The sequence below is a fragment of the Bufo bufo genome, unplaced genomic scaffold, assembly GCF_905171765.1.
Source record: "Bufo bufo unplaced genomic scaffold, aBufBuf1.1, whole genome shotgun sequence".
NCBI classification, from domain to species: domain Eukaryota; kingdom Metazoa; phylum Chordata; class Amphibia; order Anura; family Bufonidae; genus Bufo; species Bufo bufo.
In genome coordinates, this window is record NW_024400119.1 from 1 (window position 1) to 20,458 (window position 20,458).

At 45.3% G+C, this 20,458-nt stretch overlaps 1 protein-coding gene across 1 annotated transcript; it reads left to right on the top strand.

Annotated features, from left to right (window-relative positions):
* Positions 1 to 2,605: 2,605 nt before the first annotated feature.
* Positions 2,606 to 20,449, top strand: LOC120983697 (NACHT, LRR and PYD domains-containing protein 12-like; the record flags this gene model as incomplete). The annotated part of the gene is made up of 5 exons (XM_040413214.1): positions 2,606 to 2,662; positions 12,579 to 12,742; positions 13,777 to 13,948; positions 16,010 to 16,075; positions 19,854 to 20,449. Coding segments are annotated over exons 1-5 (1,023 nt in total), but the record flags the coding sequence as incomplete, so codon positions are not given.
* Between the last annotated feature and the right edge of the window lie 9 nt (positions 20,450 to 20,458).

Sequence of the window (20,458 nt, forward strand, 5' to 3'; positions counted from 1 at the left end):
CACAGGACAAGCTGCCGTTATATACTGTAACTATACAGCCCGTCATATACCTGACCACATACCGTCCACACACAGGACAAGCTGTTATATACTGTAACTATACAGCTGGTCATATACCTGACCACATACCGTCCACACACAGGACAAGCTGCGGTTATATACTGTAACTATACAGCCGGTCATATACCTGACCACATACCGTCCACACACAGGACAAGCTGTGGTTATATACTGTAACTATACAGCCGGTCATATACCTGACCACATACCGTCCACACACAGGACAAGCTGCAGTTATATACTGTAACTATACAGCCAGTCATATACCTGACCACATGCCGTCCACACACAGGACAAGCTGCAGTTATATACTGTAACTATACAGCCAGTCATATACCTGACCACATACCGTCCACACACAGGACAAGCTGCGGTTATATACTGTAACTTTACAGCCAGTCATATACCTGACCACATACCGTCCACACACAGGACAAGCTGCGGTTATATACTGTAACTTTACAGCAGTTATACCTGACCACATACCGTCCATACACAGGACAAGCTGCGGTTATATACTGTAACTATACAGACAGTCATATACCTGACCACATACCGTCCACACACAGGACAAGCTGCCGTTATATACTGTAACTATACAGCCGTCATATACCTGACCACATGCCGTCCACACACAGGACAAGCTGCAGTTATATACTGTAATTTTACAGCCGGTCATATACCTATATATATTATTATAGGTATTATATATTAAATATATAAGACAGAACTACAACTCCCAGCATTACCAGACTGTACTAGGGCATACGTTGCAATTACATTTTAAAAAAAGAACGTATACACAAAGCCACACATAAAGGTACAAACATTACATCTTTATTATTATAAATAGATATCAGAAACAATTACAGAAAAATTGGCGGAGATGTTGAAATGTAGAACAAAACAACTCCCCCCCCCCCCCCCCCCCCAAAAGAGGATATAATAACTATCAATAAATAAAAGTGCAACCACACTTAGAAGTAGCCATATGAATTCAAGAAACACCACCTGTGTCTCATGTGATCTCCATATCACCCATTAAACGTCCAATCACAGGCAATATAATGGCAGTGAGGAAAATACACAGGAATAGATATAAAAATTTGTAATGGGTGAACATCCACAATGGTGCACCCACCTATAAATATTGGCTAGACCTGTGTAAAAAGAATCCCACTATTGCCAATAAAAACACTGTTGTCCGTGATATGGAAATAAGATAACCAAAGGAGATCAGATGGTCACAGTAGAATGGTATACGGTAACCTGCAAGCCCATAAGGGGTTATTGTGGTAGCAAAATACAGATGAAAGGATTATTGACCTTAAACCAGACCCGACTAAGTAAGCAAATAAAGCTAGATAAAACTAGCTAGTAATATCATAAAAAGCATGGGTTACTGACCTCTCAGGGGAAGACCGAAAGCCCAACGTACGCCCCCCGGAAGAAGCGCACAAGCGAAACATATGTCGGGTTACCTTTATGTGTGGCTATGTGTATACATTATTTTTTGGGGGTTTAGGTATGATCCCACACATGCTGTATTGTTTCTTATTTTTGTGGATATTTACGTTGCAATTACATGTAGAGGGATATAATAGGACATAACTACAACTCCCAGCATTACGAGGATGTTATATGGACTATCCCAGGACGAAACTAATCTTGCATCCAGGCACCACACACAAGCTCTGCCCCCTCACAGCCACATCACACAGGTTTCGCCAGTTGTCTGCACTGCTCAAATGATGATGACATCACCAAAGGTCCTTCAGACTTTCCTGCTCTGCTATGCCTTGGCTTCCTGAACTGGTCACATGGTGATAATGACATCACCAAAGGTCCTTCTCCACGTCCTATAGTCTCCTCTCACAGGTAGCCATATAAGTGGGTGGTGTCGCTTCAGCTTCCGACCCTTCTATTCAAAAGTCATGTGAACCAGTGACGTCAGAAGGTCAGTTTCCTGCATGGAGTTTAGCCGCTACCTATATAAGTGTAATTAGGTGGTGTGGCCTATCCTCCACTGCGGGCACCCTTCCCACAGGGGCCCCGTAGAAGCTGCCTGGTCTGCCTCTATTGGAGGTGCACCACTGCTGTTGATGTACTTACCGGAGAAAGGGGTCACTCCAACCCAACCCTGAAACACATTGTCGAGCTCTTTTTCACTCAAGGTCTCCCTGACTCTTCCTTGCCGCACTGCCGAACTCCTTGATTTTTCTTCTTCCCTGGTTGATCACCGGACCCCGAGTACCATAGGAGGGTGCTCAGCAGCAGGCGTCTACCACGCTACGTCTACCACGCAGCATCCCACCAGATGGGAGGCTGCCCTTCTACCTGTCAATCCCCGATACTCTGATCCTACACACCAGCTCTCCTCTGCTTTCTCGATTAACACTAAACCTCATCAGCCACATGAATGTGAAGATACAAACCTTACGTCAGAATGTGGGGAGGAAAATCTGCCGCTGCTTAAGGGGTTAAAGAAAATTCTGGATTTTCTTTTTTCTTCTCCTCCTAAATGTAATAAAGGTTTTTTTATGTTGCAGGTGATTTTGATATCGTCCCAGGTCCAGGATGAGCGTTATAACCCCCAGCGATGGTAAGGATTCCTCCTCTTATTACTGGATGCGGTGACTGATCTACGACATCTGTACGATTCTCACCTTCCAATGTCCTGATGAGGAACAGACTTATAGGAAATGGGGTCACACAGCAGATATATACTGTGATGTGGCTGCTGCAGGGCCGGACTGCGAGAAAAGGGGTTGTCTGAGATTTTGACATTGATGTCCTCTCCAGAATAGCTCATCAGTATCAGACCAGTGGGGGTCCCTCTCTCAGCACCCCGCCGATCAGCTGGGAAGAGACCACGGCGCTCCGGTGAGCCCTGCAGCCTCTTCCTAATTTAGTGCAGTCACATTCATTGGTCACATGGCCTGGGCTCAGCTCAGTCCTGTTCAAGTGAATAGGGCTGAAATGCAATACCAAGCACAGCCAGTGTACAATCGAAGGTGCTGTGCTTAGTAAGTTGCGACAAGGCTCAATGGAGCGTCGCCTTCTCCTCAAAAAGCTGATCAGTGGGGGCACCAGGAGTCAGACCCCGCCATACTGATACTATTAGTCTATACTGAGGATAGGTCGTCAATATAAAACACCCGGAGTTCCCTTTAAAAAGCATTCCTGACACCCAAACACCACTACTCCTCATACAGCCCCCCTCTCTACTGCCTTAAAGGGGTTGTCCCATCTCAACGTTCCATAGCGAGATCAGACTAAGCAGCATTGTCCCTTTCGGGGGTGGGCAGTCTTTCACAAAACTGTGGGATCTATATCGACCAGCTGTTGAGACCATTTGTTGAAAGTCTCCCCTCCTACATCAGGGACACCGTTGACTTACTGACCAAGCTCGAGGGCATACTAATCGAGAAGTACTGGTTCCTTGCATCAATTGATGTGGATGCCCTTTATTCGTTGATATTCCATGAGGCGGGTATCTCGGCAGTAAGACACTTTCTGAGATCAAGGGGCCAACAATTTCTGAGTCATAATGATTTTATCATTGAACTTTTACAGTTTGTATTGACTAGGAATTGTTTTCTTTTTGATGGCTGGTACTTTCACCAGCTATGGGGCACCGCGATGGGCAGTTCTTGTGCGCCGTCGTATGCAAATCTGCTCCCTGTGACAGGTCTCGCCAATGTGGTGTTATGGTCACGCTTCATTGATGAAATTTTTGTCATCTGGAGCGGGACCGAGTGAGAATTTAAGGAGTTTGTGGTAGATCTCAACAAGAATATGATAAATCTGAGGTTTACCTCAGTAATTGAGAAGGATCACTTACCATTTTTAGACATCCTTATCCAGAAAGGTACATCAGGACAAATCGAGACCTGTATTTATCGTAAGCCAACGTCAACTAATTCCCTATTGAGATGGAAATGTAACCATCTAGGACCACTTAAACGGGGAATTCCCACAAGCAATATCTATGTCTTAGACGGAATTGCTCAGAGGAGAGGGAATTCATCAACCAGGCAGGCGACTTACGTAGGAGATTCCAAGATCGTGGATATCCTGACAGGGTCTTGCTCACCGCATTCCAGAGGGCGCGGGATCAGGAACGCACTGATCATCTGCATGCATCCAACCGCCCAAAGTGAGAAACTGCAAACATCATTAGAGTAGTAGGCACGTTTGACACTGCCGCCACCCAAGTCCGCAGTACTATCTCTAAACATTGGGAGACACTCTTAATGGATCCTGACCTAGGGGATGCCCTCAATTTCTACCCATCCATTACCTATAGGAGGAGGAAGAACTTGTGGGATCGCTTGGTACATATCCACTTCACCGGAGTGCCAAGCCTTAAAACGTGGCTTGGCGGCCCGGTGAAGGGGTGCTACAGATGTGGCAACTGTAGCTTCTGTGACTATGTGCAAACCGGCAAATCCTTTATCAACCGTGATAACGGATATAGCCACTACATAAATGGCTTCATTAATTGTCGCACCACGGGAGTTGTCTACCTGATTACTTGTGAATGCAGCGTACACTACCTCGGCAAAACAAAGAGAGAGTTTCACAGTCACATCGGGGAACATCTCAATGATGTCCGCAACAAAAGGGATACGTCCGTAGCAAGGCAAGTGAACGAATGCCATCAGAGTCGTACGAACGCACTCAAGTTCAAAGGAATTGAAGGGATCACCAGGTCCCCCAGGGGAGGTGACTGGGACAGACGGATCCTTCAGAGGGAGACCTGGTGGATACATAAATTGAACACCCCGTGCCCCAATGGACTTAATGAGCAATTGAACTTTGGCTGCTTCATTTGAGAGCCATAGTATTTAATACACTCGGAATTGTCTGATTAGGTGATCACATAGTTTTCTCATATATTATATTCCTGGGGTAGTACATCAATATCCCATCTAGTCTGCCTAACCTCTTGAATGAGATGTTTCTAACTATTGCATTCCTACTTTATGTTTCATCCCGCGTATCTGTGTGTTTCTGGTGTTTTCTCCCCTTTTCCTCCGATCTATACATCATCTGATTTAGCCTCCCTATTACCAGTATTTGCCGCTAACCAGTAATAAGCCAGCCCCTAAATGTCCCTTTCCTGCCCTAATGGATGGTGATACTCCCAGTATGGAGCGATGCGCTATTGAGCAGCTATTAAAATTTCTTAAATCTTTGGTAAAATACAGACAAGTGGATTCACTACAGATTTCTAATGCATTGTGTGAACGCATCCTTAATCATCTAAGGTTCCCTGCACACAAGTGCAAGTGAGTGCACCAAAAAATGCAATTTATAGCAGTAGTTTTTGGTGTGAAATTGATGCAGTTTTGCCACAGATCTCGCCCTGATTTAGAAAAGGGTGAAATCCTCAGCTAAAGCCACAAACATAATTGACTTGCTGAGGATTGGGAAGTCATCACCGCAGTTAAATTTCCACAAGTGTCCATGAGACTTGTCTATTCTCATACACTGTGCTGGCACTGTAGTACACTGAGGTTTCTCCGCACTGATCCCGCATCGTGTACAGGCACCCTAATGAGTACTCTGATGAGTATAGGCTGTGCACGCACTGTGCTGTAAACGTATGGGACAGAGATGGCGCAGGAGCTGGGACCGTGCCAATGCTGACGAGTACTGGCTGTATTATACAGTGGGGTCCCGGCTCTCACTGCTGGGATCAGAACTAACTCCATTCCCAGCAGTTTAGCCCCTTAGATGCCCATGTCAATGCTGCAGCATCTAAGTGGGTAGAGAGAGGGCAGGAGCCCCCCGTGATGTAATTGTGGGGCAGGCGAAGAGCCTAATAATGGCCCCTGGACCTGACCTGTACAGATGACTATTTGGCTTTGCATTTGTTGTTCAATTACTTTTATTGACATAAATACAATCAACTGGACAAAGTCCATGCGAAATCAAGTAGTATTGTCAATCGCAAATTATCTTCAAGAAATCTAAAATAACACATATTTTATGTGAGATATAAGCAATATTAGCGAAGATAAAGGATTACATATAGAAGAAAAATCTACTATCTTAAGGGGAAGGGAAAAGGGGGAGGGAAGGGAAGGATGCAAATTTAGGTATACTGTTCTTCTTCTATGTATAGACAAGATCTAGCCAATTTTGGAATGCTTGGGATCCTTTAAATCAGATCCAAGGAGTCCAAGTTTTAGTATATTTCTCATCTGTTCCCTCATCTTCCGCTGACAACTCCTCCATTCTGCGGATCTGTTCAAAAATGTTTAACCAGTCCCTAATGTGTGGGGTGACTCGAGATTTCCAATATCGAGGTATGACCAGGCGTGCGGCCTGCAGAAAAAATCTTCGAAGTCCGCCTTTTAGGACAAAATTGGGCCCTGGGATCATAAACAATATTGCCCCTTCAAGGGTCCACCGTACCGAGCTACCGCTCACCTGATTATACAGATCATTCAAGGCCTTCCAAAAGGAGGTCAAATGAGTACACTGCCACCATATATGGGACATTGAGCCCACCTCCTTGTTGCAGCGCCAAAATAAATCCGAACATGTGGGGTAAAAAGAGTGTAGGAGTGCTGGTGTTCTGTACCATCTGGACATGACCTTGAAATTCTTCTCCTGTATATTGCAGCTAATGGACGCCTTATGCGATAAGGTAAATGCTTTCATCCACTGCTCCGAAGAGAAAGATTTTTCAAGCTCTTTCTCCCAAGCCAACACAAATGGTAGGGAAGATAGGGAACCTCCGCTCTCCTGAAGTAGCCCGTAGACCAAAGACACAAGATGTGTAGGTTGGGTAGATTGAAGACATAAAGATTCAAAAGGGGTAAGATCTCTGGAGATATTCGAGATAGGACCCAGGGACAGCAAGAAAGTTTTAATACTAGCATATTGATACCAAGCCCCTCTATTGCCCCCAGGGAATGAGTCTAGAGGTTGTATCGCCTCTTTCTTCAGGAACTGATATGCCCTCGGGCAATCCTCACTCCGCAGGCCCAGCAACGTTTGTTGTCCCACCCCCGGGGGAAATTCCGGATTATCAAACATAGGAGTCATGGGCCCCGGGAAGGTTGTGAGACCCAGAGGTGCCGCAAATTTATCCCAGAATTGCAATATTCCCAATGTTAAAAGTGGGAGACTCTTGGGTCTATGTGGTTTTGTGATCCATAACGGGTCCTGGGCCGGGTGTCCGATCTCCATCCTCTCAAACTAGATCCATTGTTTAGTTAAACCACTATGGAACCAGTCTACAATGTATGAAAGCATTGATGCTTTATGGCACAGTTGCAGGTCAGGGAGCCCCACCCCCCCCCTCAACTTGGAACGAGTCAGGAAACGTATACCCAGCCTAGGAGATGAACCTGACCATATAAAATCTATGAACATTGATCTAAAGGCCTTAAAGAATTTATATGGTAAGGTAATGGGGATAGTTCTAAAGATATACAATATCCTTGGCAGGACATTCATTTTGATTGTGTGAATCCTTTCAAACCATGATAATGGTGATTTCTTCCAAGCCTGTAAATCCTTCCTGATTTCCTCCAGGAGGGGGGTGAAATTGGCGGGGTAGAGGTCATTTAATTTTGGGGGGATAGCAATGCCTAGGTATTTGATGTGTCCCTGCGCCCAATGAAAGGAAAATTATGACTGTAGCATAAGTACAGTGGAAGTGGGTAAAGTTATATTGAGTATCTCAGATTTGTGGAGGTTTACCTTAAAATTACTTAGGTCCCCAAAGGCCGAGAACTCCTTCAGAATATTGGGAAGGCCGACAACCGGGTCTGAGCAATAAATGAGGAGGTCGTCAACATAGATAGCTATTTTAGATTCCACTTCCCCAAGTCTGACTCCTCTAATAGATTAATTAGCCCTCAAAGCACCTAGGCAGCAATTCCATAATCATGATATACAGGGAGTGCAGAATTATTAGGCAAGTTGTATTTTTGAGGATTAATTTTATTATTGAACAACAACCATGTTCTCAATGAACCCCAAAAACTCATTAATATCAAAGCTGAATATTTTTGGAAGTAGTTTTTAGTTTGTTTTTAGTTTTAGCTATTTTAGGGGGATATCTGTGTGTGCAGGTGACTATTACTGTGCATAATTATTAGGCAACTTAACAAAAAACAAATATATACCCATTTCAATTATTTATTTTTACCAGTGAAACCAATATAACATCTCAACATTCACAAATATACATTTCTGACATTCAAAAACAAAACAAAAACAAATCAGTGACCAATATAGCCACCTTTCTTTGCAAGGACACTCAAAAGCCTGCCATCCATGGATTCTGTCAGTGTTTTGATCTGTTCACCATCAACATTGCGTGCAGCAGCAACCACAGCCTCCCAGACACTGTTCAGAGAGGTGTACTGTTTTCCCTCCTTGTAAATCTCACATTTGATGATGGACCACAGGTTCTCAATGGGGTTCAGATCAGGTGAACAAGGAGGCCATGTCATTAGATTTTCTTCTTTTATACCCTTTCTTGCCAGCCACGCTGTGGAGTACTTGGACGCGTGTGATGGAGCATTGTCCTGCATGAAAATCATGTTTTTCTTGAAGGATGCAGACTTCTTCCTGTACCACTGCTTGAAGAAGGTGTCTTCCAGAAACTGGCAGTAGGACTGGGAGTTGAGCTTGACTCCATCCTCAACCCGAAAAGGCCCCACAAGCTCATCTTTGATGATACCAGCCCAAACCAGTACTCCACCTCCACCTTGCTGGCGTCTGAGTCGGACTGGAGCTCTCTGCCCTTTACCCATACAGCCACGGGCCCATCCATCTGGCCCATCAAGACTCACTCTCATTTCATCAGTCCATAAAACCTTAGAAAAATCAGTCTTGAGATATTTCTTGGCCCAGTCTTGACGTTTCAGCTTGTGTGTCTTGTTCAGTGGTGGTCGTCTTTCAGCCTTTCTTACCTTGGCCATGTCTCTGAGTATTGCACACCTTGTGCTTTTGGGCACTCCAGTGATGTTGCAGCTCTGAAATATGGCCAAACTGGTGGCAAGTGGCATCTTGGCAGCTGCACGCTTGACTTTTCTCAGTTCATGGGCAGTTATTTTGCGCCTTGGTTTTTCCACACGCTTCTTGCGACCCTGTTGACTATTTTGAATGAAACGCTTGATTGTTCGATGATCACGCTTCAGAAGCTTTGCAATTTTAAGAGTGATGCATCCCTCTGCAAGATATCTCACTATTTTTGACTTTTCTGAGCCTGTCAAGTCCTTCTTTTGACCCATTTTGCCAAAGGAAAGGAAGTTGCCTAATAATTATGCACACCTAATATAGGGTGTTGATGTCATTAGACCACACCCCTTCTCATTACAGAGATGCACATCACCTAATATGCTTAATTGGTAGTAGGCTTTCGAGCCTATACAGCTTGGAGTAAGACAACATGCATAAAGAGGATGATGTGGTCAAAATACTCATTTGCCTAATAATTCTGCACGCAGTGTATAATAAGGGGGAGAGTGGGCACCCCTGTCTGGTACCATTGTGTATCCTAAAAGAAGATGACAACGAACCATTAATTCAAACCTGGGCTCTGGGGTTCTTATAAAGAGCAAGGATTCGAGTGACCATGTGAGGACCCAATCCAAAGGCCTCCAGTGCCACTCCCAGAAAGACGCAGTCTACCCATTCAAACGCTTTTTCAGCGTCGACCGAGAGCAGACAAAGGGAGGAAGCTTTTGCATGGGCTCGGGCTATAAGAGCCAAAGACCGTATTGTGTTGTCTCTGGATTCCCGACCCGGGACAAAGCCCACCTGGTCCTCATGTATTAAGGAAGGCATATGTATCTTCAATCTATCGGCCTAAATTTTAGAATAGATCTTTACATTTATGTTGATTAGTGAGATCGGCCGATAGTTACTAGAGACCAGGGGATCTTTGCCCGGGTTAGGGATTACACATATGTGTGCAGTCAGAGCCTGAGGGGCGAAAGAGGCACCCCCCATTATTAGTAGGATTCAGGATACGCTATATGTCCACCAATCTTAGGGACTGAAGGCATCTCCCGGGCCACTCCAGCAGATACGGAAGACCTACCTGTAGATGTGTCCAGAGCTGCATCCAGAGGAAAATTAAGGTCCCCACCTAGAATGACCGGGAGGCCATCTGCAAAGTCATCCAAAGCTGCAAACACCGTAGAGGCGAATAAGGTCTGCCCTGAATTAGGGAAGTAGACATTTGCAATTACAAGTGTCTTTGAAGCAGCTCTGCATTTGGAAGGGCTAAATAGGCATTTTGTCAGTTTTACAATCACTGAAATAATACACAGCAGTTTAGTGTGTAAAAAAAGTAAAGTATTAAAGAGTCTCTGTCACCAGGATCAACCCTATTAAAGCAGACATACCGCCTAGTGGGGCTCAACATGCTGATTAAAACTATACCTTTCTTTTGTCTGTAGGGTAAACAGCTGCAGAGAGATCTGTGTTTTTATTCACTTGCAAATGATACGTTGGAGCACCAGGAGGCAGGGCTGAATCCTTTGAGCACTGCTATGGAACACCCCCTGTGCTCTGCACACTCTCCTTCCCCTTGATTGACAGGGCTAGACATGCTGAGGGCAGAGGCCTGTCCAAGACCAAGAGCCGTCTGCTATCATCTACATGTCATATACACTATGTACTATAGCTTCACCACACTGAGATCTGCTCAGAAAGCTAATCTGCATATTACTGCTTTATACACAATTCTCTATTTTCTATCACACATTTATCCCATGAGAAAAGTCTATGTCCTTATCGTATTGAGAATGTTTTTTTTTTTTTTTTTTTTTTTTAGAAAGCTAATAAATATTACTGGTTTCTTTATAATCATATATTGTGTCTGTGAATAAACCAGTAATTGTTTTTTTGTTTTTTTTTGCTATAACCTAATACTATTCTGAATATTGTTAGGTGTTTTTATTATCAGTAATATTATTATATTATTATATTATGTATATTATATTATATACAACTATTATATATTATATTATATACAACTTCTCATTTACATATGAATAATACACAGATTTCTCTGCAGCTGTTTATCATACAGAAAAAAAGAAAGGTATCGTTTTAATCAGCACGATGAGCCCTACCAGGCGGTATGTCTAATTTAATAGGGTTGTTCATGGTGACAGAGTCTCTTAGAGGAAAAAAGAAAAACAAGCAACCCCCCCCCCAAACACCTTTATTCCCTTGTTTATTAATGTAAAAAGGTTAACAAATAAATAAAAAGCCTATAGATAATTTTTATCACCACATCCGTAACGACCCAAACCATAAAATCATAATTTTTTTTATCCCATACGGTAAACTGCAAAAAAAATGCCAAAATTGCAGGGTTTTGTTCATTCTACTTTACTGTTATCAAAAAGTAGAAAGTACCACAGAATGGGCCCAATGAAAACTCATCCCCCCAAATACAAGCCTCATACATGTCCGTCAGTGGAAAAATTAAAATGTTCTGGGTGAAGGGACACACAAAATACTTTTTTTAAATGAAATTTTTTTTTTGCTGTATAAAAGTAGAAATTTATAAACACTATATAAATCACCATAAACACAGAACCCAAAAACTGTGGTGGAATCACTTTTTTTCTTGTTATCACCCCAAATAATTTTTTACATTTATGCAGTTTATTGAAGCTTCCGCCCGGCAGTGTTTGATTGTAAACAAAAGAGCCCTTGCCCTGCGTGATTTAACGTAGGGCAAAGGAGAGCATCGGAGCATGAACCCAGACAACCCCTTTAACTACCAAAATAGACGGCGTCCTTAAAGGGAGTGTGTCCTCAGAAAACGACCTGTTGTCTCAGTCAAGTTTTTATGTTAATCGTCTTTTCAGAATTTCTGGTGATTTTCATTTTCTGTTCATGCTTTGTGACCTGTGCAGAGGTCAGGAGGAAGAAGATAAGATGTAGCCATTATCTGTAGAGAAAATGGTGGATCCTGTGTTATCTATACAGAGGTGATACCTATCATTGTCATCCTGCCTGTGATGATAATGAGATGGCTACAGAAAAGTTACCTGTCCAATAGCATCCAGCAAGTGTGACATGAAACTACCCACATCTTCAGGCACAGTCACAGTATAGCGGTAAATATACATGAGGCAGCGGTACAAATGATGGCAGAGGTGTACCCACCAAACCGGATGCCGGGAGCCCAATTTAGTATTGACAGAACCGCTGACCGACTCCCTCTGAGGGCAGTGTATTATAGAGACTGGTTCTCTCTTGAATAAGAGGAGCGTTCCCCTCGCTTCTCACCAGTGACTGACATCTGCCATGTATCTCCATGTATAGAAATACTGAAATCAATGTAAAGATGTCTCCTGTGAATGTGTCCTGCAGGGATTTTGCTGGGGAATTACAGGGGGTTGTGGATTTCTCATTAGTGGAAACCTGTAAAATGCTCCAGGACAGGAATATTCCACATAAACTGCCATCAGTCTCCTCCATGTTCTAGACGACTTCATTCTTGTGTCTCCTCCGTTTCTTAGATGATGAGACCCGGCAGTTCTACCAGCAGCTCCGTCAGTGTGAAGATCACCTCCTGAGGATGACGTATGAATATTTCCAGGAGGATCTGCTCCACATTGTGGAGAACACGAGTCTTCAACCACTTCTGCGTGAGCTACAGTCCCGAAATCTCCCGGATACTGAGGTGAGAGGACATGAGCCGCCGGTGTTGTATATAAATGCCCCAAGTGATATCACGTGGTACAGGCACAGTTTACCTCACTTTTATACTGGTGGTTGATGCCCGCCACAGAGACTACTCCAGGAGGTAGCGGCCTGATGGTTCCCCTGTATAGGGGTTAAAGGGTGAAGACCAGGGGGGCTGATTAGATGACACCATTAGGAGTTACCCCAAGCCAAATCTGTTCAAGTGACACATCAGATCCACATCCCCTGCGCAACATTCATGTCACCATCCTGCTGTCTACAAGAGGCTGAATGACAACTGTGCTTCATACGTCAGAGTAAGGCGACTTTCACACTCGCGTTTGGTGCGGCTCCGTCATAGATTTGCACAGACTGATCCGTTCAGATAATACAACCGTCTGCATCCGTTCAGAACGGATCCGTTTGTATTATCTTTAACATAGCCAAAACGGATCCATCTTGAACACCAATGAAAGTCAATGGGGGACGGATCCGTTTTCTATTGCGCCATATTGTGTCAGATCCGTTTGGCTCAGTTTCGTCAGACGGACACCAAAGCGGAATGGAGACAGAATGGAGGCAAACTGATGCCTTCTGAGCGGATCCTTCTCCATTTAGAATGCATTAGGGCAAAACGGATCCGTTTTGGACCGCTTGTGAGAGCCCTGAAACGGATCTCACAAACGGAAAGCCAAAACGCCAGTGTGAAAGTAGCTTAAGATGTTGGACAACTTCCAGTGTAATAATAGACAGCAGCTCATATCTGATGGAGACCCCCCCAGAAGTGTATAATCCAGTATTGTGGAGGATTTATCCCCTCCCCCGCACACGTACATTAGGGGTCACTACATCCTGGAAATAATCTGTTACTTGTGGATTCAGGAAGGATTTTCTCCACAACTATCCCATAGATTTCTCTTTCGCTGGACAACACATAGAGAAGACAGACATGTAATATCTGCAGTGTGTTAACCCTTTGTGTTATGTATCTGTGTATAACGCACCTTATGCTTGATCTTTCTTGGGTTCTAGAAATACCACAGTCTAGAAGATGATAGAAGAAGATTGGCGCGGACTTTACTACAGGATATATATTACCTAGGAAGAGAAGCTGTGATAGGACTGTGGGTCAGTCTCTATGTATTACGGAGACGTCATGGTTCCCCCGGCCTGGACGCTGTACTGAAGGAACTCCGTCATAGAGGTAACATCGTGTATCAGACGTGTCACCCATGATATAGAGGTCTTCATGACTTACATTGTCCACAGTAATAAAGATCTCCCTCTGGATTTATTAGGGATCTGAACCAATTTTGGAGTCTAGTCTGGGGTGTGAAGTTTAGGTCTTGCCTGTGGCCTGAATTGATTTGGGTCTGGATTAGGGTTTGATGCCAAAACGAGCCACAGGTGATATTAAAAAATAGCCTAAAAGTTACTCAATGTGAACATGACAAACATGTATAAATGATAGCAGCAATTGCCGATGAGGCTTCAGGGTCCTCATGTAATGACCGTCACATACAGTGACCATCACAGTGTCCTCATAGTGACCACCACAATACCCCTCTATACTTTATCACATACAAACAATCCCTTCTCAACTTCAAGTCCGCACTCACTGCTGCAAAACAGACCTACTTCACATCATATCTTCTCTGTATCACAACCCTAGACAACGGTTTAACCCTTGTGACTCTTCTCCGTCCCCCAGTGCCTCCACCCTCACCCTTCATCTCAGCTGAGGACTATGCCGCAGACATCAGAGAAGCTTCAGCCTACAGTCCCCACAGCCCCTCTACACAACTACTCATCTCCCTTCCCCCAAACCTGCTTCTCCACCATTACAGAGGAAAGCCTTTCCACCCTACTGTCCAGATCACTTCTCACAGCAGCATACAGGCAGCATGCACAGGGTCACATCACTAGGGCCGGCACGTGCCATGTCTGAATAGTTTAGCTGACATTGTGCACGCCAGCCAGCCCCATAATCTCATTTGTGTGGAACTTCACACTTGGAAGTGTCAAACTCACTCGGGCAGCCTAGGGTCAGAGCGGCAGCGAGGTGAGAGATCTCACACACCCGAGGGGCCGAGCCCACCCAAACTAAGTCCAGTCAGTGTAGCGCAGCAGGGCTGGCAGGCAGTGACTGAGTCACTCGGTAAATCACTGACACTGCGCACACCACACGGTCTCAACCACCACCCACCTCCACACAAACGTATAGCCCCAGAAGTGTCAGACAGTCGGGACTGAGCAGCGCAGCAGCCGGGATCTTTGTCAGCCAGTGCAGCCGGCGGTATGTGTATTGGCGCTGGCTGCAAGTGTTTAAAAGAATAGCTGGGCACCACCGGCCCACCGGGAAGTTCCCCGATACAATACATTGGCAATCCGCCCCTGCCGTCGACCACTCCCTTCTCTTACAAACTCTTTCATCTCTTGGCATCACAGACCTGGCCCTCTCCTGGATCACATCATACCTCACATACTGGACATCTAGTGTCTCCCACTTGCACACCACCTCCTCGTCTCGTCCCCACTCTGTTGGTGTCCCTTAAGGCTCTGTCTTAGGACCCCTGCTCTTCTCAATCTACACCTTTGGCCAGGGACAGCTCATGGAGTCCCATGGATTTCAGTATCACTTTTATGCTACACACATTTACCTCTCTTTTCCAGACATCACCACCTTACTATCAAGAATCGCACAATGCCTATCTTCTATATCTTCTTTCTGCTCTTGCTTTCTAAAATTAACATGGATAAAACAGAATTTATCATGTTTCCCCCATCTCACTCAATCCCCCCAACAGACCTATCATGGTCAATGGCTGCACACACTCCTCGGTCAACCAAGTCCTCACAAGTCCTTCTAACCGCACATCCAAGCCCATCACCAACCAGCCCATCACCTGCCACCTCCAACTCAAAAATATCTCTTGAATTTGCACATTCCTGAACCATTAATCTGCAAAAATTTTGTACATGCCCTCATCATCTCCCACCTAGAATACTGTAACACACTCCTCTGTGGCCTTCCATCTAGCACCCTCGCACATTCACACTGTATCCATCACAATGCCAGGACATACAATGACCACCACAATGTGACCATACACAGTGACTAGCACAGTGTGGGGGACATGGACACTATTTCACAGCTGTACATTTAGGACCATTAGACCTCGTCCGGTCCCTGTAAAATGTGATATTTCCTGTACATTATATGTCTACGTCCAGCACTGATGACGTCTGTATCATTTCTTATTAGGTGACACTCTGGTGGAGCAAATCCTGCTGGATGAATATGGACACCAACTGTCCCCACAACTCAAAGGTAAGTGAGATTTATATAGACCTATTATAATAAAACTGCTCATAGTTTACATTACATTACACCTGTCACATAGAACATGGTGTTTGGACTGCAGCGGGTTGTTATAGAGCAGGAGGAGCGGAGCAGATTCATATATCGTTTTCTGTGACGATTCAGTATAACCTCCTCCTCATAGAGGGAAGGCTGTCAGTCCCTGATAGGACCTCCTCCTCATAGGGGGAAGGCTGTCAGTCACTGATAGGACCTCCTCCTCATAGAGGGAAGGCTGTCAGTCACTGATAGGACCTCCTCCTCATAGAGGGAAGGCTCTCAGTCACTGATAGGACCTCCTCCTCATAGAGGGAAGGCTGTCAGTCACTGATAGGACCTCCTCCTCATAGAGGGAAGGCTGTCAGTCACTGATAGGACCGCCTCCTCATAGAGGGAAGGCTGTCAGTCACTGATAGGACCTCCTCATAGAGGGAAGGCTGTCAGTCCCTGATAGGACCTCCTCCTCATAGAGGGAAGGCTGTCAGTCCCTGGTAGGACCTCCTCCTCATAGAGGGAAGGCTGTCAGTCACTGATAGGACCTCCTCCTCATAGAGGGAAGGCTGTCAGTCACTGATAGGACCTCCTCCTCATAGAGGGAAGGCTGTCAGTCACTGATAGGACCACCTCCTCATAGAGGGAAGGCTGTCAGTCCCTGATAGGACCTCCTCCTCATAGAGGGAAGGCTGTCAGTCACTGATAGGACCTCCTCCTCATAGAGGGAAGTCTGTCAGTCCCTGATAGGACCTCCTCCTCATAGAGGGAAGTCTGTCAGTCACTGATAGGACCTTCTCCTCATAGAGGGAAGGCTGTCAGTCCCTGATAGGACCTCCTCCTCATAGAGGGAAGGCTGTCAGTCCCTGATAGGACCTCCTCCTCATAGAGGGAAGGCTGTCAGTCCCTGATAGGACCTCCTCCTCATAGAGGGAAGGCTGTCAGTCCCTGATAGGACCTCCTCCTCATAGAGGGAAGGCTGTCAGTCCCTGATAGGACCTCCTCCTCATAGTGGGAAGGCTGTCAGTCCCTGATAGGACCTCCTCCTCATAGAGGGAAGGCTGTCAGTCCCTGATAGGACCTCCTCCTTATGGAAAGAAAACTGTTAATCACTGATAGAACCACCTTCTTGACTTCACAGCCCAGAATGAGTATGATTTTAAAGCGACCCTGTCAGCATGATTAACCCTCCAAAAGTCTGCACTTCTGCTATAGCTCTTCTGCTGCTTGCTGACCGATGCAGGTGCTGATGACATAAACGCGGAAGTAGAGGCGTCCCTGGCTACAGAGAGAGAGGAGGATCGCTTCTGGGTTAAATGAGGTCGCCTGCTCCTGTGCGGTATGGATATGAAATGCTCGGTAAGCATCAGCAAAGCTGTAGTACAGGCGCAGACATTTGGAGGTAGTACTCAGGTGCAGAAGACAGGGAAAGATAAGGTGTCTGGCTCTATCAATGAAATGTCGGGGTGCAGTGCTGTCACGGTGGGGAGTGGGGGGTAAACTCCCCACCGTACGATGATGGGTATGTAGGGAAGCAGCTAGGCCAGGATGTCGGAATCAAAGAGCAGGTCACCTCCTAAAGTGTCCCTGATCCTCGCCCTAACTCCTCAACGCATGAGCGGACCTGGATGGTAGGACGGCTCATACCACTGATAATCCCTCACATAGGAGCAGGGAGAGACGACCTGTTCTTCCAAGACACGGAAGAACAGGAGTCTCAATCGGCCCAGTAGCAAAAAGAGGAAGCCAAGTAGAACGGCAGGTAAGTATCCAGTGGCGGGGATAACCACTGAACCAAGAACCAAGGAAGGCATGGTAACTTACCTGCCGCAGCTTCTGGACGGCACAACAGAAGACCACACCAAGGTAAACTGGAACCCATATGAACTCACTGCGATCCAAACACCAAATGGATGCAGTACATACTGGCACACAGGAACCAGCACTCCAGCAACAGCTCACAGACTTGACATTTGGTTCAGCCCTCTGGGAAACCATGAGACCCCCTTCCGGAGGCCACAACAGACAGGGAAAATGTCTAGCAGACATGCTGGACACAACATCAACAAACCAGACATGTAACAACACACTAGACATACACCACACCCAGAACATAAACCCACACCAGACATACAACAAGGTGAGGATACAAGGGGAGTCAATTTATGTCCAACAAGGTGGCCCTCAAGGACAGGGCAGATTCACCCAGGAGAGGAGCAGAGCTCCAACACCAAACAAGCCTGGAGTACCACTGACTCCAGCCAGGAAGCCACAGGTAATATCCACAAAGTGGCCACATCCAAGACACACCTAAATCCCCACCAGCTAGAAGATTAACCCCTCGCTCACAAAACAGCAGGGAGACACACCTTAAAGGGGAAGTGCGCGTGCAAACTGAAAACTACACATTGCCCCCGGCAACCAGTCTGCACGGCAACCGCGTCACGGTCAAACAACTATACGTCCGTGACAAGTGTTCAGCGCACCAGGGGTGCTTATAGCGCTACAGCACACCCCTCAGTGTTCCAACTAAGGGTTCTTTCACACTAGCGTTGTTAGAATCCAGCAGGCAGTTCCGTTGCCGGATCTGGAAATCTGTATCCAAACGGATATATATATTTTTTCTGGATCCGGACTTATTCATTGAAATACCGGATCCGTCTTTCCGGTATCAGCCGGAATAACTGATCCGGTATTGAATTTTTTCAAAGCTAGAAAGAACTGCACATGCGCAGACCGGAAAACCGGATACGGCGATGCGGAAATTTCCGTAACACTTGGTACTGGATCCGGCGTTAATACATTTCAATGAAAATTAATGCCGGATCCAGCAAGTGCGGTAGTGTTCCGGAGTTTTGGCCGTAAAAAATACCACAGCAAGCTGCAGTATTTTGTCCGGTCAAATACTGTACATGGGACGGAACGGAAGACATCCTGATGCATACTGAACGGATTGCTTTCCATTCAGAATGCATTGGGACAAAACTGAAGCGTTTTTTTCCGGTATTTAGACCCTTTACCGGATTTCAATACCGGAAAATAATAACGCTAGTGTGAAAGTACTCAAAGTAATTTGCATATTTATAAAAGTAATGATTTCTATGCATTATTAATACATTGAAAAAAATTATATAATTTGTACAGAATGATCAACCCTACCAGGCACTATGTCTGGTTTAGTAGGGTTGATCATGCTGACAGTGCTGCTTTTAATAAATAAAGTACAAGTTTTACTGGATCTTTTCCCATAAACTATACACCAATCTGCTCAGCTCCTCCTGCTCTATGACATGCTGACTGCATTTCATGTAAATTACACCGTACAGCACCACCACACCTAGTATTCTAGTTAGTTACATGCAGCGGTGGCCCGGGCGGAAGGTGAGAATGTGTGTGATGGTGGTACTAGTACTCACCGTGGCTATGGTCCTCCCTGGTACTCATTGGACCGTGCACAGTGAATAGAGCACCATTTGTCCCCCTCGTGGCAAACCCTGGTTTGGGGTCTCCCTGGTTTGTGGTGCCCTTGGTGTTGTGTGTGATAAATCTGGAGCAGTGTCAGACGGTCTGGTCTTAGTTCACACTGTCTTACTTTCAGACACTATTAGTAAATCCGCTCCAATGTGTCTAGAAAAGTCATGTGGCCAAAAGGAGCTGGAAAATTCAGCAATGTACAGATATCTGCCATTTCTTCATCAAGATATTTAGTTCTGTTTCAGCTTCTTATCTTCACCTTTTATTTTCCTATTTTCTATAGAATTCCAGATCCGTCACAAGAAACATTTACATGAAAGAACTGAGAAACTTCTAGAGAACAAACCTCCAAGATGTGACCAGCGAGAGGAGAGTTTTCCATTCTCTACACGTTATGTCAACCTCATCATTGTCTCCACTGATCACTTCAGAGAACGCTCTGAGAATGAGCTCATAGAGACCGGGGTAAAACATGAGGAATACTTAAAGAGAAAACAAAATGAATTACTACGCATTTCCCCCAACAAACTGTTCCGCTGGTGCCACCGATCCGAACAAGTGCCACATATGGTAATGGTGAGCGGAGTGCCCGGTGTAGGGAAGACCACACTGATGCAGAAGGTTGTCCATGACTGGGTGAAGGGGGATGTCTATCAAAGATTCTCCTTTGTCTTTTTCTTCAAATTCCGAGAACTCAACAGACTGGATAAAGTTAGTCTGGAGGCTCTAATCCTTCATCAGTACCCATATCTGGAGGAGCAGCTTAGTAACATCTTACAGGAACCAGAAAAACTTCTCTTTATATTTGATAGTTTAGATGAAAGTCTTCATAACATGGATTTCTCATCACGTCACTTGTGCTCTAGTCCTAAACAGCCCGTACCTTGT